Raw genomic sequence first — 23492 nt, 5'->3', positions numbered from 1 at the left:
TACAGAGAAGTAAAGAGTAAAGACGGTGGTAGTAGTAACCCGTGTCACAGAATATTATCGCTGGCACAGATTAATGATAAGTAGGTGCCGTAGACTGATTTATGTGCGGGTATTTGTCATGATAACCACAGAATTAATGGTGGTGGTAACTATATTTTTATAACATTTGCTTGAATTACAAAATAAAATATTGAATATTCGGGGACTCGATTAAGCTCGTGAGTTAAGAGCAATGAGAGAAGACAATAAAATGCAGTGTTGTGTTCCTTTCTGTGGAAATACTTCCTTCAATAGCACGGGCAAGGACAATGCGATTTCTTTTCATAGGTGAGTTTCAGTTAGCTCTGACGTGAAGGATGTATATCCGACCCCTCAATCATCAATTAAGGATATGTGTATGTGTGTGTACAAAATAATACAAAAGCAGTGAAATCTAAGCTGTGAAATGCTGTTTTTACTTGACGACCTCACTAGCGCAGTGGTAGGAGCTGTGGTATTATATCTAGATGGTCCCTGGCTCGATCCACAGCAGGGAAAATTTGAAAAATCGTAATTTATCTATTTTCTCTAATGTGTTATGGAGTGAGGATTTTGCTGTGGTTTTTACTAATACTAGAAACTGTGGCAGACTCATCCGGGGAAGTACTATTGTCATGCTTATTTCTACTGCATTGCTGTGTTCTAGTTTGAAGAGCATGGTTTCTGGTGTAATTACAGGTACATGAGGTTTGACACCTACGCCTCAGGAAGTGGTGTGCAAAGAGGGTATGCGCAGGGTATGCAGCTGATATAAAATTGAATGAAATCTCCAGTAAGAGTTACAAATACTTGGTTAGGATTTTTATAACTCTTACAATGCCTATCCTTAAGTTTTTTTATAGGTTAATCTGGAGATTTTCTTCATTTTATATCATCTGACGGCCGATTGGCGCAGTGGGCAGCTACCCTGCTTTCTGAGCCAAGGCTGTGGGTTCGATTCCCACAACTGGACAATGTTTATGAACATGAATGTTTTTCAGTGTCTGGGTGTGTTTATCTATATATTATAAGTATTTATGTATATTATTCATATAATTATTCATCAGTCTTCTTAGTACCCATAACACAAGCTACGCTTACTTTGGGTCTTGATGGTGATGTGTGTATTGTTGTAGTGTATTTATTTATTATTTTATTATTATCTGCATACCCTGTGCATACCCTTTAGGCACGACACTGACCTCAGGTTGATGAACCGGGTGGCAATTTTCAGGATGTGTTCCTTGCATGCCCTGTGAAGTTTGCCCTGTTTATAGACAATGGTTTTCTACTTATCATCAAGTATAGTAGTAATAATAATAATAATAAAAAGTTATTTCACAAAATATATTGTTATAATGATATATTACAAAATTTACTAAGCGAAGGAGTACTATTAAAGCATTAAACAGTTTATCCGGATGAAGTTGCCGAGAACTTTTGTAAATCATAGATTCGACGGGCGATTGGCGCAGTGGGCAGACCCTTCTTTCCGAGTCCAAGGCCGTTGGTTCAACTCCACCGGTCCTGGAAATGTTTATGTAATGAACAGGAATGTTTTTCAGCATCTGGGTGTTTACATATATATTATAAGTATTTGAGTATATTATTCAGTCATCTTAGTACCCATAACACAAGCTACGCTTACTTTGGGACTACATGTGTATTTTCATAGTATATTTATTACTATTATTTAATATAAATGGTAATTTCTAGGTTACCCAGTGAAGTAAATCGCTGTGCTACATGGATAAAAGCCCTAGGCTTGACAGACCAGCTGCTCAAGTCTACGGTTGTCTGCTCGCAGCATTTTCTAGATGACGACATTTGTGAAACAGGGAATGGCTTAAGACAAATTGCCACTGATGCTATCCCTTCTACTGTGCAGGTAAATCATAACTTAATCTTTATCAACCCCTTATCAGCTCACTACTGGGCATGAGTCTCCTTCCACAATGAGAAGGAGTTTAGGCCAAAGTTCACCACTCTGGCACAGAGTGGATTGGTGGACTGCACACGCCTTAAAGAACTTTATGGAGATCTTTCAGGTATGCAGAATTCCTCACGATGTTTTGCTCCACCGTTGAAGGAAGCGATATTTTAATTGCTAAAATTAATAATGCATATAATATATAAACATATACGGCATTATCGATACACTTCAGTCCTCTATGGACCGATTAGTCCGAACGCCCGTGGTAAGGATCCTCGTCCGGATGACGTCAGAAATCGGGGCCCTGTTTGGCTGTGTGTTTGTCTGCTGTTGGGACACATTGTCCGTAGTTATTTGATCGTCAGTGTCGTACAGGACATGCTTCGGACGTCGCCGCCTAGGCTCGACGTCGGGGGCGTTTTATGCAGGGTTACCTTGTGACGGAGGGATAGTTTGCCTCTACGGCAAGTGTATCGATAGTGCAGTTATATTTACATCGAAATAACAACCAGGCACCGACTTAATTATTTTGGACATTGATCGTTTTTTTTAATTCTTTTCCATAGGGAACAGGCAAAGGTATATCACCGTACAGCCAAAACATAAGTTAATAAAATCCTTTTTTTATTTTTTTTCTGAAATATATTTATTAATTAAATAATAATTATTAGCGTATTCGTAAAAATCCTAATCAACAATATCTGGGAAATATGAATTTATGATTATAAAAAGTTATTTACCCACTTAATAAAATTACTGTAAAACTTTGTATGCTGCAAAGGTAAAGTTCATGATGCCAAATTCTTCATATAACAATATACTTTGTAGCACTAACTAATAATATATTAATTGTTATAATCATAGGTTTGCATGATATGCCTACACACAGACAGAAAGGTTATGCTAATGAGTAAACTTAAATTGGAAGAAGCATATGAAAAGTTAACCGGATATCTTGTAAGTGGTTTCTTATCTATCTTCTTTTTCTTCTAAACATTCAAATAAATAAAAGTAATCGTCGAAATATATGTGTCATTATTAACTTCCGAACATCTGGACCAAATTGGATAATTCTATTTTTGTGTTGCTTTTTGTAAGGACTAGATTCGTAAGAACATTTTAACTCGAATTTTTTTTTTCATTTCAATAATATGTTTTCGTAATATATATACAATGTGTAGATGAAAACCGAATTAATACTTTACAGGCTTTAGAGGTACATTATGTACTGTCTCTGAGACTTATCTGTGGAACGCTAATAGTTTTTGAGTAAACCACTGCCATAGTTTTTACTGAAGGAAACAGCCACAGCAAAATGCAAGATTAAAATCACGTGACTCCTGTCACTATTAGGCACTATGCGCGCTTCGGTCTTTTATCTTCAATAGGGTTGTCAAAAGTAAACACAATGTATTGAATTAGTTTGTATGGAAAAATAAATATGCTTCTATTGATTTAATATTTTACAGGGTGATTCCTTATGAGATATGCTTATGTATCCTTCAATATTATTTCGTAATTCTGTTACACGTTGTATAGTATCCTTTAGTACGCATCGCGTAGCGTAGGTACTGCGCACGTGTCGGTCTTTTATCTTCAATAGGGTTGTCATAAATGTTTTGAATTAGTTTGTATGGAAAAATAAATATCCTTTTTTTTAATTAATTCTTTACAGGATGATTCCTTACGTAATATACTTATGCACCCTTCAACGGTATTTCGTAATTCCGTTACAAGTTGTAGAGTTAACCTAACTTGAATTTGAAATAAATGAATTTTGTATTATTTTGGATTTTTATAGATTTGTAAACAATACAGTTGTTTTAGTTGGGTGGTAGTAGAAACCTGAGACAGACACTCTGCGAACAATGTGCAGAGGGCCTGCTGAACTGCAATAAATTCAGAGAAAAGACTTTGAGAGCCCGTACACTGATGATGGACTTAGTAGAAAAATATAAATTTGTGAGTACTTCTCATACACATGTATATATATCTATATATATAAAAGAGAAAGTGTGTGGATATGTTCTGTAGAGGCTCCGAAACGGCTGGACCGATTTTAATGAAACTTTCAGGGAATCTCCGGATTAAACTGGCGAGTAATCCTGTAAAGTTTGGTGACGATCGGAGCACTCCTAGTTTTGAACTGTCAAACTGAAAATACAGCTTTTATTTACTATGATGATATTCTATTGTAGGGTGTAAATGGGTGTAGATAATGATCTTCACCCGCTCGAGAAGAGAAAGAATACAGAGAAAAATAAAAGATTTGATATATTATGAAACTTAAATTAAAAATTAATTGAAGTAAGTTTATTGTTTAAACAAAATGAAGCAAAATCTAGCCCGGCGAAGCGGGCTCGATAAATTAAAAATAAAGCTACGTGGGTTTCAAACGCGTGTTGATATAAGAAGAAGCCTACAGCAAAATTAGTCAGGTGTCTTTTTTGTTATCACCATCTCTTGGTTAAAGCAATAATTCACACCCAAGCATGTTTATCGATCACATAGTATACATTGTATCTAGAGAGAGGAAAGAGAGAAAGAAGAGAAGAAAAAGCGAGAGAATCTTCATCCATCTAGCCCCAAAGCAAGCATAGTTTGGGTACTAAGATGGCTGATTAATATTTTTAAGAATAATATACATAAATACTTATAATTTACATATAAACCCAGAAACTGAAAAACAATAAAAATCTTTTTTTTATATTTAAATGCTATTAAATAGTAATAATAATAAATCATATTTGTTTAATTATGAACACACATAATATGTTCCAGATAACAATACAACATATACAAATGTTAAACCACACTGAAAACGAAATAATGTCAACAATACGTGACAACGGTGACTATGAAGTCCAAAGCGAACGCGCAAAATTAGAGGAAACGGGACGGGCCGTTGTTGAAATTGAGATAGTGAAAAATGAACCGTGTTATGACTTCATGTCAAATGATGAAGACTCAGATAGTCACAAACACGAAGGAAATGTTGTCATTAAAGAAGAATACTTATCCGATGATAGCATGCTGTTGGAAGAAAGACAACGTGATGATGAAACATGCAACAAAATAAACCAGAAACCAGCTCCCTTTGCGTATGAGGTACAAGTGTTGGAAGCGCAGGTCCCGTTGAAGAAAGAATTAAATATCTTCAGTTGTACGCTTTGTGATGCAGAGTTAATAAGTGATTTGGCGTACAACGAGCATATGAGCATGCATTTACAGGTTAGATAGCTTGAACATTTTGCCACAAATATTTTTCCCCTACGTCCCCTTCTTCACCCCCTCCACTTTCTCCCCCTTCTCTACACCCCTCCCATCTCCCCCACCCCTTTCCCCTCTGCTTTCTCCCCCTTCTCCACTGCCTCCCCCTCTCATATGACCCACGTCTTTCCCTTCCACCTCCAACTTCTCATATGAACCCAACCCTTTCCCCTCCCACCTACCCCTCCACTTTACCCTCCCACCTACCCCTCCCCTTTACCCTCCACCTACCGCTCCCCTTTCCCTCTCTTGCCCCCTGGAAATGTGGTATAGGGTTCTTGGGTAGACTTCACGTTCTTGGCTCACAAAACCTCCATGCCTGATCAGCACAGGGGGCTATTGTGTAACTATATGTATCTATTTCTTTATTGTTTTGCATAACCTGTCTGCAACCTCATGCTATCTTGACGAAATATATCTCCCCTCCCATGTGACCCACCTCTTCCCCTCCCACCGGCCCCTCACCCCCTCCCCTTTCCATCTCTTGCTCCCTGGTAATGTGGGTAACAGGTTTCTCGGGTAGACTTCAAGTCCTTGGTTCGTCGCCGTCCATGCTAGATCAGCACAGGGGGATATATTGTATTTATTTTTTATAACATGTTCTTCTGCTACCCATTGCAATATTGACTAAAAAAATTTTTCCGTTAAAATAAAGCGTTGTCTTTTGCACTCGCCAGGATAGCGATGGTGATAATGATACCTCACAGCTATGCGAGCCTGGTAAACCTGCCGCATCAAGCTGTTCTACACAGCTACGCATAGTTGATAGCAAGTCAGTATATTATCCTTTTTTTTTTATTATTTCACCCCCACATAGCTCTTGACTGCAAGCTCACCTGGTGGTAAGTGATGATGCAGTCTAAGATGGTAGCGGGCTGACCTGTTTGGGGGTAAGGTAGTCATATATATCCCTATCAAACTAAAATAAAATTTTAAAAACACCTGACTTTCAATATAGTGTACGTTATACTACTAGTCAGGCCTGTTCTTTTGATACCCATATCGAAATGGAATTGCTATAATAGTGTAGTGTCAGCCATCTTGGTTTTAAGTTTGTCACAGTATTCTATTAGTAAGGAAAGCCCTATCATTTCATTGAGGGATTTGTGAAAAAAAAAATGTAATTGTAATTTGTAATTTGTGTCCGTCCGACCGTGTATGTATCTCTGTGAATTTTCTTGGTTGTGTACAAAAAAAGTGTATTCATTCATTCATTCGTCCGCCATTTTGTGGCGCCATTAATAAATTTCAAATCCAAGATGGACGCCGCCGATTGTTTGATGGGTGTTTTTTAATTTTTAATTTAAGTAACTTCTTATACAGGCAAGCCGTACATAGGATAAATCAACCACAACCTGCCGCATCATTAGGCCACACTTTGGGTAAGTTTTTTTTTTCACTTTGGTTAAGTTTTTTTTTTTTTTTTTTCATTTAAAGACTACATGCCCACTGCCATCTACAGCTTTCTTTTGTTTCTTTAACTTGTATTTGTGTGCAAATAAAGAGTAAAATAAAATAAATCATCATCATATCAATCCATTATCGGCTCACTACGGGATCTCCTCTCACATCGAGAATGGGGTGAAGCCGTAGTCCACCACGCTGGCCCAGTGCGGCTTGGTGGACTACGTGGATTTCGTTGTACAATCTATCCTAATAGTATAAATACGAAAGTGTCTGTTTATTTCTTCGTTTCCTATGTTTAGCTTACCCATGGCACAGATCTTTATGAAATATTCAAGCATGAATATATTGCATTTTGGAACATGGAATGCTTTTTTTTTGCCGGCCGATTGGCGCAGTGGGCAGCGACCCTGCTTTCTCGATTCTCACTACTGGAAACTGTTTGTGTTATGAAAATGAATGTTTTTCAGCGTCTGGGTGTTTATCTGTATATTATAAGTATTTATGTACAATATTCATAAAAATATTCATCAGTCATCTTAGTACTTTTAACACAAGCTACGCTTACTTTGGGGCTAGATTGCGATGTGTGTATTGTCGTAGTATATTTATTTATTATTTTATTATAATCTCGGAATATTTTTCTTCTAGGAAAGCCGAAACTCTAAATAATGCTATAAGGTGACACGATAATAACAAATTGGTTTGTTGTTCCAGTCCCACACTTTGAACTGCCCTCCAGTGAACATAACGATGCTAAAGAGGAAACTGTTGAAATCCAAATAGACGGAAACGTTTCTCTTCCCAAATCATTTGGACGTGAATTAGCACCGAGTAGTGATTTGAGACAGGACAATCAAACTACAGAAGGACAGTTATTCACTTGTGCGTTCTGCAACAACACTTTTGCGCACAAGTGTTCGCTCATGAGGCACATGAGAAGGCACACTGGTGAGAAACCATTTTCTTGTGCGTTGTGCGACGACAAATTTGCGGAACATGGTGCCTATAAAAGACACATGGAGCGTCACGCCGGCGGGAAAACTCTCAGTTGTAATTTATGCGATGCCAAATTTTCGCTAACTAGCTCTCTCATAACACATCAAAGAAGTCACAACCGCGAGAAACCGTTTTCTTGTACATTGTGTGATGCGAAATTCACACAGAGTTCTGCTTTTAAACGACACGTTGAAACCCATACCGGTGAAAAGCCACTTAGTTGTGATCTGTGCGATGCCAAATTTTCGCATAACAGCTCCCTCATATCACATTCAAGGACGCACACACGCGAGAAACCGTTCTCCTGTACATTGTGTGACGCAAAGTTCACACAAAGCGGTGCACTCAAAAGACATATTGATACTCACACTGGTAGGAAATCTCTAAGATGTGATATATGCGATGTTAAATTTTCTCAAAATAGCTCTCTCATAAGACATCAGCTAACTCACACCGGCGAGAAGCCGTTCTCTTGTACATTGTGTGACGCAAAATTCACACAAAGCGGTGCACTCAAGAGACACGTAGATGCTCACACTGGTGAAAAGTCCTTCAGTTGTAAGCAGTGCGGATCGAAGTTTACCCAAAACAGTTCGCTCGTGAGACATATGAAAACTCACACAAATGAAAAACGTTTTAATTGCAATTTATGTGACGTGAACTTTGCATTCCGCAGCGCACTCAGAAAACATATGAGAACCCATGGGCGTGTTTGCGAAGTGTGCAATCAGGGTTTCTCAAACAAAATGAACTTAGTGATACACATGAGAACTCACGCTGTCGAGGAGCCATTTTCTTGTAATTTATGTGACGCCAGATTTACACAAAACAGTACTCTCGCGGAGCATCTGAAGGCACATATTGCTGGAAAACAATATTATTGTGAATTATGCAATTACGAATTCGCGAATAAGCGAAGCTTGACGATTCATAACAGGTCTCACACAGGCGAGAAGCCATTTTCTTGTAACGTATGTGACGCCAAATTCACTCAAAATTGTAATCTAGCGAGGCACATGAGGATCCATACTGGTGAAAAGCCTAATATGAGCTGTACCAGCTAATATTTGAATTGCCGTAGTCCATATGCGAGTTCAGACTGATGAATATCAGCGGATATGTTTTGTAACAGGCGTGATGACTCATTTTGAAAAACCTGATAACCTTGAATGATGTTCCGAAGTATCTAACTAACAAATTAAATCAAATACACTAAAAAACAAAGCATTAAAAATAATACTGAATTAAAATAAAGAAGAAAAGGTACAATAGGCAGTCTTATCGCTTAAAAGCGATCTCTACTAGGCTACCTACTTTCTACTATATCCAAACATTTTTTAAATATAACGGGTACATGGTGGCCACGTTAATGGTGACCATGATCCATGCAACTGTGTCGAAATATCGACAAATCTCATAATATTATCGTGGTGGTGTACCCTTTGGACTATAATTAAGAAATATTAAAGGTTTGGTTGATATAAATTGCAAATTATATTTAAATGAAAAAAACCCGCGAAAACGCTCGCTGGGTGTCATGGCCGCACTCGTGGCGTCATAGACTAATGAGAGATTTAGTGGGTTTTTCGATAGCTAAAGTTTATCGATTTTGGTATTGATATAAGAAAAACTTAGCAAATTATAATTTTTTGATCACAAAATACTTATTACGTAGATATTTTCGAAGTTCAAGCGGTACAAAATTGTTTTATTTGTTAAAAATAAATACCAATACGAATGTAAATAGAAATACGTTTTTTTATGATGTGTATATATCATTAGATAATACAATATTTTAGCGTTTCTTTGACACTGTCATTAGTTACTAGTGTACTAGAATTCACAGTGGAGATAAGCATTACTCGTTTAATTTGACCAATAGCCATTTACATAAAAACTCATACCGGTTGCGACATTTGCGGTTTCAAAGACATTTTAGTCCTTAGTGAACCGTGCAAGAACTTGTTCTACAGAAAAACCCTTTTAAAACCCGTGTTCTAAAACTAGTTCAAATGTGCACGGAGCCTTACAAGATTAGCTCACTCGGAATCGAAGAGTCGTTTTCGAGTATGGAAATACTTGAACATCGGAGTAAAACGGATCTTATTTGTATTGATTTACAGCTCAATTTTGCCTATAACTATTTAGCACGGGTTTACGACAGAACTTTTCTAAAACAAAAAAAAAGGGGGGGGGGGGTAATAACTGTATTCTCATCTGCCGCCACCAAGCGGCATAATTTCTAATTCAAAATCAAAATTCAAATTCGAAATTTAAAAATGTTTTATTCATGTAGACCTATACAGAGGCTCTTATGAAGGGTACATATATTTAACATGTTACATGTCAAACATTGATTCAATAACATATACAACGTGTAAATGAAAAGTGAAATAATACTTCACATGCTTCAGAGGTACATTATTTACTGTCTCTGAGACTTATCTGCGAAACCGAAACCCTTATAGTTTTTGAGTAAACCATTGCCGTGGTTTTACTAGATACCTAACATCACATGCAAAAGTGATCAAGTGACCTGTCACTTTGATAGGTACGTGTCCCGTAGCGTAGGTACTATGCGCGTGTCGGTCTTGTATCCTCAATAGGGTTGTCATAAGTAAACACTCTGAATGTTTTAAATTAGTTTGTATGGAATAATAAAAATGCTTCTTTTGATTTAATATTTTTACAGGGTGATTCCTTATATAATTAACTTATGCACCCGTCAACATTATTTCGTTGTTCCGTTACACGTTGTATTGTATACAGAGGAAGTATTTGGGGGGGTATGACAGTTATATATAAGTTATATAACCTATACCCCGTATTGGTAACGGAACGCTTAATTGCTTGGCGCTACGTTTTTGTCGGTAACCAACCACGGCCGAAGCCTCCCAGACCAGACCGGAGAAAATCAGAAATTATAAATACCCATTCCGGGGTTTAATCCCGGGACCTCCCACTTAAAACCACAGAGATCATAAGGAGGCCGTCAAAATATATATGTTATTTATCATTTATGTAGTATGTAATATATATATATATTATTATATTGAATTATAAATTAAACATATTAATAAAGCTGCGTTTTATTTTTCTAACACCCCACTTGTGTTCTAAGTGACGAAATTTATTATATAGTTAATACCTACTGTATATTCTGTACGTGTACGCAACTTTTTCTCTCGTAGGTTTATAATAATGGGTACCAAACTGGCATGAGAAACGATTCGGTTAAAGTATTATAAATATTTATCACCTATTTTTTTTTTTTAAATTAAAGTATAGCATCGGAAAACCACCCAGGTTTGTAATATACTATTATTTTTTAATTATAGTACTGTATGTTTACACAAAATTAAGAAATAAAAAAATAATAAACTATGTGGATTTTTTTTAAAGATAAAAAATATAAACTAAGTGTCAGTATCTGCTCAAGATGCTGTCGCTTTAATTTTGTCTATGCCACAGTAAATTGTACGCTTGTAATAATATCAATTGTCTGACATTTAACAATTTAAAATTATTTTATTTATGAAGCTTAATAAAATTTCATACCTTTATTCATGAATGTCTTAATTTTTGTTTTGCCAAGATTAATATTGTTTAATGGGAGCCACCAAAGAGTGACTTTAGAGATAATAAAAAAGTGTGTGCCTTGTAACCTTTACGCGCGATTGAAGTAAAACTTTCATTAATATAGAAAGAGTAAAAGGGGAGTCGGGGGATATAATCGGGAGATAAAAATTATGACCCCCGATTATATAATTTTAAATATATCCTTTCCTCCGGGATATAACTGTCACCTGGCTATGCTAGCCGTGCTGGGACTCCGAAATTTCATTTAAAATATATTTTTTTAAACTATTGAATTTTTATTCACTTTGCTATTCACAATTGATCCGTTTGAAAATATTGGAAATAAATAATCCTAATTGATTATGATATTTGGCACTACCTGGCGTATAAGTCAAAAATCATGGAGTATATGACATATACTTACGACCAATCCGAAGTATTATTTTTAAATTGCGGAAACTTCACAGACGTCTGACGTAAGCGTTACGTCCGTCAGAAAAAAATCTGATTTACTCCCTACTCGTGCCAAAAGAAGTTTTACTTTCAAAAAATTTAAATGAGAAGGGTTAAGGCCGTTGTCTACCACGACAAGTGAAAACGACACGCGCACGTCTCACCTCACACCCGAGGAATGTTGCTAGCTCACAAACTATCCCATTTCCCCATTTAATGTCAACCGTTTAAAACATAAGAGGTAAAATAATTACTATCCACTGTTGGATACATTGCCGAAGATCTGTTTGGTGTGGAGTATAAATATTGAAGAAATTATAAATTACACCATACAAATTCTCCTGCTTTTCGCGGAGTATAGCAAATTAAGCTTAATTTTCATAATATATCATGGATTTCCGCAAAGTAACCTTTTTCCAACCCAAAAACAAGCGCGGACGAAGTCGTGCGCAGACGTTAGTTTTATATAAAACTGTATGCTCTTTAAACTGAGGTGTTGGCCAACCAAGCATTTCCTTCCGCGCAACGAAACCGCGGGAAATGATCTATTGCGCAAAAAAGGTTTCCGATTGTTTCCCAACATCTTTAACAATGGCTAATTTCTCATTAGTTACGTTCGCAATGTGTTCATAATCGGTCGATGACCGCCGGCTAGTGTTTTGTGATGTGAGTACATATTTTTAACAGATAAAAAAGTATGAGTTTTAAGAATAAGAAAGATAGTTACAGGCCCACAATCTCAGTTGGGACTCATAAGAAGGCTCAGAGTCACTTAGCGGGCGATGGAGAGAGCTATGCTAGGAGTATCTACGTGATCAAATCAGAAATGAGGAGATCCGTAGAAGAACTAGAGTTACCGACAAAGCTCAGCGAGTCGCGAAGCTGAAGTGGCAATGGGCAGGGCACATAGCTCGGAGAACCGATGGACGTTGGGGTCTTAAGGTGCTGGAATGGCGACCCCGCACCGGTAAACCGGTAAGGTGGAAAGTGGATTACTCCTATCTGGTCCCCTCAGCACGGCTAGCATGGCCAGGAGAAATTCAAAAATGTTGTATTCATGTAGACCTTATCACAGGCACTTATGAAGCGTTCATACATTTAACATATTACACTAATGTTAGTGATGGTGATAACTGAATTCGTTAATTTAAAACTAAAGCTAGGGGGGTTCCAAACGCGTCCTGGTCTAACAAGAGCCCACAACTTGCCAGGTTTTTTTTGTTATTACCATCTCACAGTATAGTTAATGTTGAGCTATGAAGTTAGAGTAATTTAAAGCTTTTTATCATACATGTAATCCTTAATATTATAATAGGATTTTTCTATAAGCTTACGTTTTATATAAACTTTGAACTTATTGAGAGACATCTCAACGATTTCATCTGGTCATTTGTTATAAAAAGATATACAATTACCCTTAAATGAATTACTAATTTTATGCAGCCCAGTAAACTGCACTACAAGTTTATTTCTACTTAAAATATTAATATTACAGTACAGAGACAATTATCTGAACGGGGAAGGGATAAAAATGTATCTTCTCCCACAGCTTTATCAACTCTCAGAGCACTGGCTCACAAGTGGAAATAATATATGTGTAATAATAAACTGTTATAATCCCTGTCAGGGGATTTAATTTTTGACTCCTTTTTGCCTGTGCAACTCTGTAGAAGGACAGATTGGAGGATAAAAAGGGCGATCTGTCCTCCAGCTCCCGACGAGGGGATGGATCCAACTATTTCCAGTCAGTCCAGCGTGGAGACGCCAACCACTAATATAAATCGTGTATTTTGTAAGAGATGAAATGAAAACATTTTTAAAACATTTGTCGCCAGATTGCCATTGTCTTAGCTAAATTTGGTGTCAACCGAGATAGTGACGGCAATAAATCTAAAGCTAAATTAAAAAGTTAAATCTGGAATGAGGAGATCCGTAGAATAGCACCAGAGTTATTAAAAGCGACATAGCTCAACGAGTCGTGAAGTTGAAGTGGCAATGCGCAGAACACAAACTCGTAGCTCCGAGAACCGATGGAAGTTAGGGTCCCAAGGTGCTGGAATGGCGACCTCGCACCGGTAAACGCAGCGTTGGTAGAACCCAGACGTTGAGGACAGATGAATTCAACCGAAGTCGCAGGGGCCCCTGAACCTCGTCGGTACAGTAGTATGTGTCCTGCAATGGACGTCCATTGGTTGACAAGATGTTAATGTAGAAGATGTTAATTCATAATTTCTGTATTTTCTTATTAATGTTCTTCTCTGGTCTGGTATGGTGGGAGCCTTCCGCCGTGGCTAGTTACCACCTAGCCGACAATGACGTGCCGCTAAGCGATTAAGCGTCCCGGTGCGATGTCGCGTAGAAACAGTCTGTGCGTCCGTCTGTCACCAGTTTTATTTCATAACCGTGATAGAAATTTTCACAGATGATTTTGTTGCCGCTTATCAACGAATACTATTAACAGAATATAATTAATATTTAAGGGCTTCCATACAACAGATAATACAATTAAATTCAATTCAAAATTTCTTTATTCATGTAGGCCTATCACAGGCACTTATGAAGCGTTCATACATATATGTTTACATAATTAAAAGGGGATGGTGATAACTTCGTTCACCAACTTAAACCTGAAGCTACGAGGGTTCCAAACGCGCCCTGCTCTAAGAAGAGCCCACAACAAACTTAGCCGGGTATTTTTTTTTTGACATGGTAAAGTGCCCTTCTTGCGAAAGTCCGACTCGCAGTTGACTTTTTTAACAAAGGCATTAAATCCTGCATGGGATTTACGCTCCATTAGTTCATACGAAGTATAGTTTCCTGTTTTTTTTTTTAATTATTATTAGGTGTAATAAAGAGTTTTTATTATGATTAAATATCACTTGCTGTAAAGGTAAAGGAAAACATCGTAAGGAAACCTGCATGCCCGAGAGTTCTTCATATTATCCCCAAAGTGTGAAATCTACCAAACCGCAGTAACTACTCGGAAGAAACTACTCGGCGAGCGTGGTGGACTAAGGCCTAGGTCCAGTGGCGTGCACTGGGTTTCTCACCCGGGTATGCATACAGCAGGAATAATTGCATAAAACTGCTAAAATTCTCCTCTTATACGAGTTATATATCAGTTTTAGGGTAGCCAGTGCTTTTGTGCATGTATGAAGTGCACGCCACTGGCTAGGTCCACTACACATTCTGAGAGGAGACCAAAAAAAATAGCTCGATCTTTGCAGCATTCAGGCGTCATTTGAAGTTTGTAAAAGGGCGGGAAAAAAATGACAGCTGTCAAAAGCGCGTTCTCCGTGATCACGTTCGCGGTTATTTTGTCGGACGTGACGTCATGGATTGTCGATATGGCGGAAGTGGAGAATTTGGAGAGCAAAGAACAATTCGACGAGGGTAATTACGATGATGAAAACTTGTCCGGTGTTGCCAGTGAGGATGACAACGAAATTATGTATACTGCGAATTATGCAGAGAAATTCAACCATGAGACTTTTAAAAAGAAAGAGGTAATTTATTATAAATTTAACTTTATTATGCAAAGTATGTACCTAAAATAAAGCGGTGCGGTAATAGATAGAGATCGAATTCGAACCCCGGCACGCCCCACTGACTTTTCGGAGTCATGTGCGTTTTTAAATTAAGCAATTTAAATATTACTTGCTTTAAACAGTGGATGAAAACAACGTGAGGAAACCTGCATGCCTGAGAGTTCTCTCCATTAAGTTTTCAAGGACGTGTGAAGTCTACCAATCTGCATTTGGCCAGCTTAAAAACCGATTTGGTATTTCACTTATGGTATGATCACCTAAACCCTTTTCATTCTGTGAAGAGACCTTGACCTTGACCTTGATGATCACAGAATTAAAAACATATAGAAATCGAAATCAAAAACCACTCCACTTTAGGAGTGTTTCTCGAATAGGCGTTTAAGCACTTTATACCATTTAGCAGTTGACAGTAATTATTTTACCTCTAATGTTCTAAACTAAAACCATAAAATGGGAAAATGTGGACAAGTTTCTGAGCTGGCATGATTCTGCGGGTGTGAAGTGAGACGTGCGCGAGGCGTTTTCACTGTTTTTGGACATTATGCACTACATGCGAATGAGGATTCTGTATACAGTCCTTAATAGAGTGGTTCAAAGAAGGGAGGTTGAATATCATTCAGTATTAATTTTTGTACTACAGAAATAGAAAATCGGAAAATAAATACACCGGCAATATTCAGCGGAACGATGGTCGACGAAGATCTCTGGATATCACTCTGTAGGTTTCGCATTTCGAGTGCCCTGGCAATCTCCGTTGGGGCTAAGTCAGGCATAATTCAGTCATCAACTCCAGAAAGATACGTGATTAAAAAAAACTTACAAAAAACAGTATTTCAATGAAATTTTAAATCAAACTCAGAAGGAAGAAATACTCGAAGTTCGCTCCAGATAAGGTGAATTTGAATAAAATTAAAACAATTGCATAAAATGTGATGTTCAGTTGTTTTCTTAATTTTTAAATATTTCTTTTTAAATTAAATGACGTACTCGTATAAACCAGCCAGCTACCTTATATGATACTGATATCAAACCTTTTTTTGTGTTCCGCTCAATATGCCGGTGCGTCCACCTGTATGTGAATGTTATAATAATAATAATAATTTAATTTATTTGCATTAAACATGGGTTACATAATACATATATGGTAAAAAGGTACAAAATAAAATTGATCCAAACATGTTTTTCCATAAAGGCGTGCAAAATTTTTTACGTATGAAAATCTATTCAATTGGGCAATTTATTTGTATTTAAGATTAATCCATTTAGTTTCAGTTTTAGTAGTAGAATTAGGTAAATGACAACTCAAAAATGTAAAATTTAGAAATGTCTAAGCACAAACTTCCGTTTATTAGGTTATATGATGTTGGAAACTAAATATTTATTTATATTTTTTCTGTTTCCTCGTAGTTATATGTTATGAAGAGATTTTATTATTTGGAACAAATTAAATATTTTAGGTGGAAAGCGTGATCAAAAATGGCGGAGTGTATTTAGAAGGGCTGAGTGATGCAATGTCTGTGTACAGGGACACTCTTGATGACTGCAACAAACTCTTTGCTACTCAAAACTCTTCGAAGGTGAGTACAGCGACAGTAGTGACAGCGTAAGAGTCCCAAGTGTGTTCCGTCTACCTACGTTTTCTTTTTATTTTTTATTTTTTTATAGTAATAATGAACGCACCAAGCAGATGGCAAAGGTGTTCAGGCTCATATGCCTGTAATTACACGGCGATGCCATTTGATTATTGATGTTTGTGTGATGTACCTACGTGAATGTTTTTCAATGTCTGGGTGTTTATCTGTTTATACCTGCCTTATATATCCTGCCTTACCTTGTTAAGGACAATCACGGGATAGTATTGTTTGCTGATGATACATCACTTATGTTCAAAATTAAGAGACGTGAATTAGCTTTAGACGATGTAAACAACTATCTCGCTAAAGTAGTACAATGGTTTGAAGCTAATAATTTGGTTTTAAATGAAAATAAAACTAAGTGCATAAAATTCACATTACCAAATGTTAAACATGTAAAAACCACTATACTACTTAATAATGAGGAATTGAACCCGGTGGATACAACAGTATTTCTAGGAATAACGTTAGATGCTAAACTTCAATGGGGCCCTCATGTAAATAATTTATCGAACAGGCTTAGTTCTGCTGCCTATGCAGTAAAGAAGATACGCCACCTGACAGACATAGAAACTGCTAGGCTAGTCTATTTTAGTTACTTTCACAGCATTATGTCATATGGAATTTTACTATGGGGTAATGCTGCTGATATTGGCACTATTTTCGTGCTGCAGAAGAAGGCTGTTCGTGCGATCTATAAAACGGGTCCGAGAGAGTCATTGAAAGAGCCAATACATATTTGAAAATTTAATGTATGTTCACAAAAATATATCAAAATTTAAAAGAAAATGTGACTGCAATAATTTGAACGTTAGAAGCAAAAATAAACTTGCAGTGCAGTACACTAGACTACACAAAATAAGCAATTCATTTAAAGGAAATTGTATACAATTTTACAATAAATTACCGGTTGATATCTTGGGGATGTCACTAAAGAAGTTCAAAGTTTGTATTAAGCGAAAGCTTATAGAAAAGTCCTATTATAGTATAAAGGATTACGTAAATTATAAAAAAGCTTGGGTGTAAACAATTGCTCTAACCAGGTTGCTTCTTAAATATTTTCTAATGACAATGTGAGATGGTGATAACAAAAAGAACACCCGGCTAAGTTTGTTGTGGGCTTCTTCTTAGACCAGGGCGCGATTGGAACCCTCGTAGCTTTAGTTTTAAGTTTACGATTGTAGTTATCGCCATCACTACTCACTGCTATGTACACATTTTGTATATAATAACGCATCAAAAGTGCCATCTATGTGCCTATTTGAATAAAGATATATTTGACTTTGACTTTGACTTTATATTATAAGTAATTATGTGTATTATCCATTAATATATTCATCAGTCATCTAAGTACCTATGAACATGATGAGGGCTAGATGGCGATGTGTGTATTGTCGTAATAAATTATTTTTTTATTTAATTACCCACGGCTGAGGCGTTCCACTAGAAATTCTAAATTAATAAACTATCCCTACCGGGAATCGAACCAGAGACATTCACTCATAAGATCACAGCGCTCACCACTGTACCAAAGAGGTCGTCGAAATATCCTAGTTTTATAAGATCGGCACTACATAATATACTTTGAATTTGAAAAACAACAGATAATATCAAAAAACACAATCCGCATACTAAACCTATACGGACAGCGATACACTTAATATTATTATGAAGTTGCAGCCCAACATGCCAAAAACGAATACAGAAGAACAAACAAAATGCGAGAAAGCGGAGAAAAAGAAATATTATGTGCAAAAATTGTCTGAGATGGCTCTACTCACCACAGATAAATTAAGAGATAAAGCCTATGAGAATACCAACAAGGTTTGCATTTTTTTTTTATTTACAAGCAGACCCGGCAGACGTAGTCTTATTCTATGCGTCCTACGTCCCCCATTTGGGGCCACGTGCTCAACTTAACTCCCGATTAGGACGACCCATTGGCGCAGTTTGCGGCGACCCTGCTTTCTGAGCCCAAGACCGTGGGTTCGATTCCCACTACTGGAAAATGTTTGTGTGATGAGCATGAATGTTTTTCAGTGTTTATATGTATATTCTCAGTATTTATTTATGTTATTCATAAAAATATTCATCAGTCATCTTAGTACCAATGACACAAGCTACGCTTACTTTGGGGCTAGATGGCGATGTGTGTATTGTTGTTGTATATTTAATTTTTTATTTATTATTATATTTAATCTTCTGCGCTTCCGCTATGGAAGTTCGCCGCCAGGTTTGTTTTGATGTACCCCCTGGTCTAGGAACGTGGCCCTGGTTCCTCGGAAAGGCAGTGCCAGATTTAGCAAGCGCGGGGCCCGCAGCAAATTCTTTCAAAGAGCCAATGATCTGGTATGGCTCTGTATGGATCTGTGTGTGTGTGATTGTATGTGTGTATGTGACCCTCTTATAACTTTTGAACAGATTGTAATTGAGTTTCGCCAAACTTCTGAAAATTTTAACCAATTCGAACTGGTAGATATTGAGTTAATCTCAAAAATAAAAAAAATTTAAAACTGTTTTTTTGGAATCACTTAATTCAATATGCCGATATGCTAAAATGCAGCTATCCGTAAAAAGTGTATATACAAAAATATGGGGGTACCATTGTAAAACTTTTTGTAGAACTTGTGCGTTGACCGTATGGAGGGTAGAGGTAAGGAGAGTCATCTTATATGGGAGAAAAGTTGAAAAAGTGTCCAGTTGTATGCGCTAAATAACAGTTCAAAAATCCTCCACAATGGCGCTGGTGGATGCACAGGGTATGGTATGAATGTAGCAATCGTAGATGAATTGAAGTATGCCGAGTTAAAAAATTTAATGTCATTATCGACTAAAGTAGTTAATTATTGAGAATTTCAACAACTTACGTTGTACAAAATATTGTGGTAAATATAACCTTACTTCCTTGTTTATTTTTCAAGCCTACTCTAACAATATTTGGCGCTTCTTTTAAGAGTTACCTTGATGCAAATGTGGCGCCATCCTAATTTAATACATTTTGACGGACACTTTTTCATATACACAGATGATCCTCCTTACCTCTACCCTCCATAGTTGACCGTATGAAATTATTTGAATTATTTACGCCAAGTCGGGTACCGAGTGTCTGACGTGAATTGTCTTAGGAGGAAAAGTTGTAACGTTTACGTTTATGTGACATCAAATAAATTCAACGTAACACATTTTAATGAGTTTCACTGTAAAAATTACGCTCAGGCTGAGATGAGTGGGTTTACATTTTTTTTTTTATTCTACTATAAGTTACGGGGCTACCTTGCAATGCCGTGTTCCGGCCTGAAGGGCGTAGGTTCCGGTATAATTATAGGCACACGAGGCTAAACACCGGTTCAGATTGATGGACACGGGGCGACACTTTGTGGAACATTTCCTTGCTTTTACTTTAGTATGTTAAAAACTGCTGTCAAAAATACATCACTTTCGCAATCCGTCATTAGGATGGTGACAGCGATGACGCCGATCTGATACAACTGGCGTGGACTCTGGACAAGCTAGCGTACCTGACGGGCTACGGCTCCAAGCATGGCAATCCCGTCGAGACCAGTTCGAATGACAGTATATCAGGTGAACCATTGCATACAAAATAATGTTTTCATCATCATATCAACTCATTACCAGTAAACTACATATCACGCGTTCAATTCAATTCAATTTTTATTTTTTGCTGTTACAGGTAAGAAATAGGTTTTACAGAAAAAAATTGTAAGATCTTAACTGTTTGACGTACGATTGGCGCAGTGGTCAGCGACCCTGCTTTCCAAATCCATGAGTCGATTCCCATTAATGGAAAATGTTTGTGTGATGAACATTGAACATGAATGTTGTCCAGTGTCTGGGTGTTTATCTGTACATTATAAGTATTAATGTATATTATTCATTAAAAATATTCATCACTCATCTTAGTACCCATAACACAAGCTAGGCACATACACACATCGCCATCTAGCCGTAAAGTAAGCGTAGCTTGTGTTATGGGTACTAAGATAAGCGCTGAATATTTTTATGAATATACAGATAAACACCCAGACACTGAAAAACGTTCATGTTCATCACACAAACATTTTCCAGTTGTGGGAATCGAACCCACGGCCTGGAACTCAGAAAGCAGGGTCGCTGCACACTGCGCCAAACGGCCGTCAAAATTCTAACCTTTTCAGTTTGTCTGGTGGGAGGCTTTGCCGTGGCTAGTCCACCACTACCACCCTATCGACAGAGATGTGCCGCTAAGCGATTTAGTGTTCCGGTGCGATACCGCGTAGAAACCGATAAGTGGTATGACTACCATACTCCGTAACAGGTTAGCCATCTTATGCTGCATCATCACTTTGATATTGCAGTCAAGGGTTAACTTGTAGTGTAATAAAAAAAACTTTAAATTTCGTGAATACGTCCTGCTTTAACAGTCGAAATAATGAGAGGGATCTCAGATTCAGATCGGTTGTACCACTTCTTATTGTTAGAAACTAGTTTTATATCAATTATATTGATTTTGTTTTACAGGTGATTCCTCATTACCTACTGAATCAACTGGAAATATTGAACAACAAACATCAAACCATAGACAACAACCGGCGACAGAAGATAATAAACAACAACAGCTAGAAATCCTAGAACAGGTAGAAAATGGCCGCCCCTTACCGCATTTCCCGCCAACACCGTTGACAGATGTCAAATCAGTTCAAAAACGGGACACCGGCGACATAATGAGATACTATCTGAAGTACAAAGTCTGGAATGGTTCTAACCCGATAGACGATCCTCAAATTAGTGATATTGAAAACTTCGATGTACAGAACTCTCTCAGAGTACTTCCCATAAAGAAACGATCGCTGGAAGAAAAGAAAGCAGTTCACATGCAGAGTGCGCTAAAAAAGATACGTTACCTACGTTGTAAACTGAAGGATCAGTCGAAAACTTCTGCGAGGAAGTTAGTGAAATCCATCAAAGTTTACAGAAGGAAAATATTAAAAAATAATAATAGTAACGCCGAAGCTGGTGTACGCAAATCTCTAAATTAAACTAAATAAAATTTGCAGTGTACAATAGTATGTGTTATCTTTTTCATACTGTATGCACGAGAAGAGTGTAGCATTATTTTGACAAGTCAGGTTATTTTTTTTATCTATATATAAACTCGGTCCGGACCTACACGGACACGGTTTAATATGATCTTATATTTATTTTTCTATTACTTTACCAGTTAGCCTATGACTGCAATTCTTCCTAATGTACTCTCGCTTTCTCTTCTCTTATTTTCTTTTTCTCTTCCCTATTTCCGCATGACGACCTCCGTTGCGCAGCTGTGAGTGCTGAGGTCTATGTTGGGAGGTCTCGGTTGTAATTTATATTTTCTGAATTTTCTCTGGACTGGTGGCTTGTTACCACCCTACCGACAAAGAAGTTCTGCCAAGTGATTTAGCGTTCCAGTACGATGTCGCGTAGAAACCGATTAGAGTGTCTTTTAACTGCCATACCCCTAAAAGGTCAGCCCGTTACCATCTCAGACTGCATCAACACTTATTTATTTGTTGTTTTCATTTATACATTTATAGCACAAAATACTATAAAAAGGTAGATAGGCATATGAATTTGAAGCCTCTTCTGAAAAATTGTAGAAATTATTTAGGTTTAGGTTTACAGACATTCAATTCCATAAAAAGACCTAAGTCACTTACATAGGAAACTTAATTTTCTATAATAAATTAATACACTTCGCCATTACACTAAACTAAATTCAATTTTACTATTATCTACTCATTCGATGTATTCGTCTTTAAATTTATTGGTATTACTTAATATATAAGAAGCTAATTTAGTTTTGAATACATTGAATGAGTTTACATTTTTTATAAGTATAGGTATTTTATTATAAAATTTGGCGCCTTCAAAGGTAAGGGATTTTTCACCATAATTTGTTCTAGTTCGAGGTTAGATAAGGAAACTGGCTCGACGAGTTTTATTTTTTTGAAAGTGATATTAGTGTGGATTGTTTTGTTTATTGATTTTCTAATAAATATGCACTAATAAATATGCTTTAACATTCCTCAATCTCAATTTTAGTATCACTATAGATTTTTTTGGTGGAAGTTCGAAAAGGATATTGGAAAAGTGTTTTTAGTATTTTATTTTGAGCAGTTTGCAGATGAGCTGATCTTGTTTTGGTGGCACTTCCCCAGACTTCAATCAGATCAAATGTGGTTTAATAAGGGTATTATACACAATGTAACTTAGCTCCCGGGGAATACATCGTGCTAGATTTTTGATGGTGCCAGTCATTAATGCTAATTTGCATCTTAGGTGTTCAATATGTGTATTCCAGTTTAAATTGCTATCTACTCTTAGGCCTAGGTATTTTTCATTGTGTTTCTGCAGTAACGTAATGTTGTCAATAGTAAGAGGTTGATATGATTGAATTAATTTATTTTTAGCTTTAAAGATTATGTTGGATGTTTTTGAAATATTTATTGTTAATAGATTATATTTAAACCATGCAGACAAAGTATTTAAATCATCTTGAGCATGACTAATAAGAGTTCCAATAGATGATCCAAAGTAAAACAAACAGGTATCGTCTGCATAAAGTGTTAAATGACCGTGTAATCCTAATTCTTGGATGCTGTTTATGTAGACTAGAAA

At 36.9% G+C, this 23492-nt stretch overlaps 2 protein-coding genes across 2 annotated transcripts; both read left to right on the top strand.

Annotated features, from left to right (window-relative positions):
• The first annotated feature begins 94 nt into the window (after nucleotides 1-94).
• On the top strand, nucleotides 95-10578 carry LOC120635368 (zinc finger protein 271-like). The gene is made up of 8 exons (XM_039906364.1): nucleotides 95-327; nucleotides 1735-1906; nucleotides 2816-2908; nucleotides 3779-3913; nucleotides 4733-5182; nucleotides 5899-5993; nucleotides 6545-6603; nucleotides 7343-10578. The coding sequence occupies exons 1-8, from the start codon at nucleotides 233-235 to the stop codon at nucleotides 8686-8688; spliced, it is 2445 nt and encodes an 814-aa protein (XP_039762298.1). The 5' UTR covers nucleotides 95-232; the 3' UTR covers nucleotides 8689-10578.
• Nucleotides 10579-14925: 4347 nt separating this feature from the next.
• On the top strand, nucleotides 14926-21874 carry LOC120634999. Its single transcript, XM_039905905.1, has 6 exons — nucleotides 14926-15162; nucleotides 16662-16796; nucleotides 18519-18662; nucleotides 19964-19971; nucleotides 20305-20411; nucleotides 21357-21874. The coding sequence occupies exons 1-6, from the start codon at nucleotides 14926-14928 to the stop codon at nucleotides 21872-21874; spliced, it is 1149 nt and encodes a 382-aa protein (XP_039761839.1).
• Nucleotides 21875-23492: the final 1618 nt, after the last annotated feature.

This window comes from Pararge aegeria, chromosome 26 (assembly GCF_905163445.1).
Source record: "Pararge aegeria chromosome 26, ilParAegt1.1, whole genome shotgun sequence".
NCBI classification, from domain to species: Eukaryota; Metazoa; Arthropoda; class Insecta; order Lepidoptera; family Nymphalidae; genus Pararge; species Pararge aegeria.
This window is presented reverse-complemented; position numbering and strand designations above follow the sequence as displayed.

Coding starts and splice junctions, on each gene's coding strand:
- LOC120634999 (XM_039905905.1), top strand. CDS start 14,926: ATGACAGCTGTCAAAAGCGCGTTCTCCGTGATCACGTTCGCGGTTATT. Junction 16,797..18,518: donor CGAAGGTGAGTACAGCGACA/GTAGTGACAGCG, acceptor ATGAAGTTGCAG/CCCAACATGCCAAAAACGAA. Junction 20,412..21,356: donor CGAGACCAGTTCGAATGACA/GTATATCAGGTG, acceptor TTTGTTTTACAG/GTGATTCCTCATTACCTACT.
- LOC120635368 (XM_039906364.1), top strand. CDS start 233: ATGAGAGAAGACAATAAAATGCAGTGTTGTGTTCCTTTCTGTGGAAAT. Junction 5,183..5,898: donor ATATGAGCATGCATTTACAG/GTTAGATAGCTT, acceptor TGCACTCGCCAG/GATAGCGATGGTGATAATGA. Junction 5,994..6,544: donor CTACGCATAGTTGATAGCAA/GTCAGTATATTA, acceptor CTTCTTATACAG/GCAAGCCGTACATAGGATAA.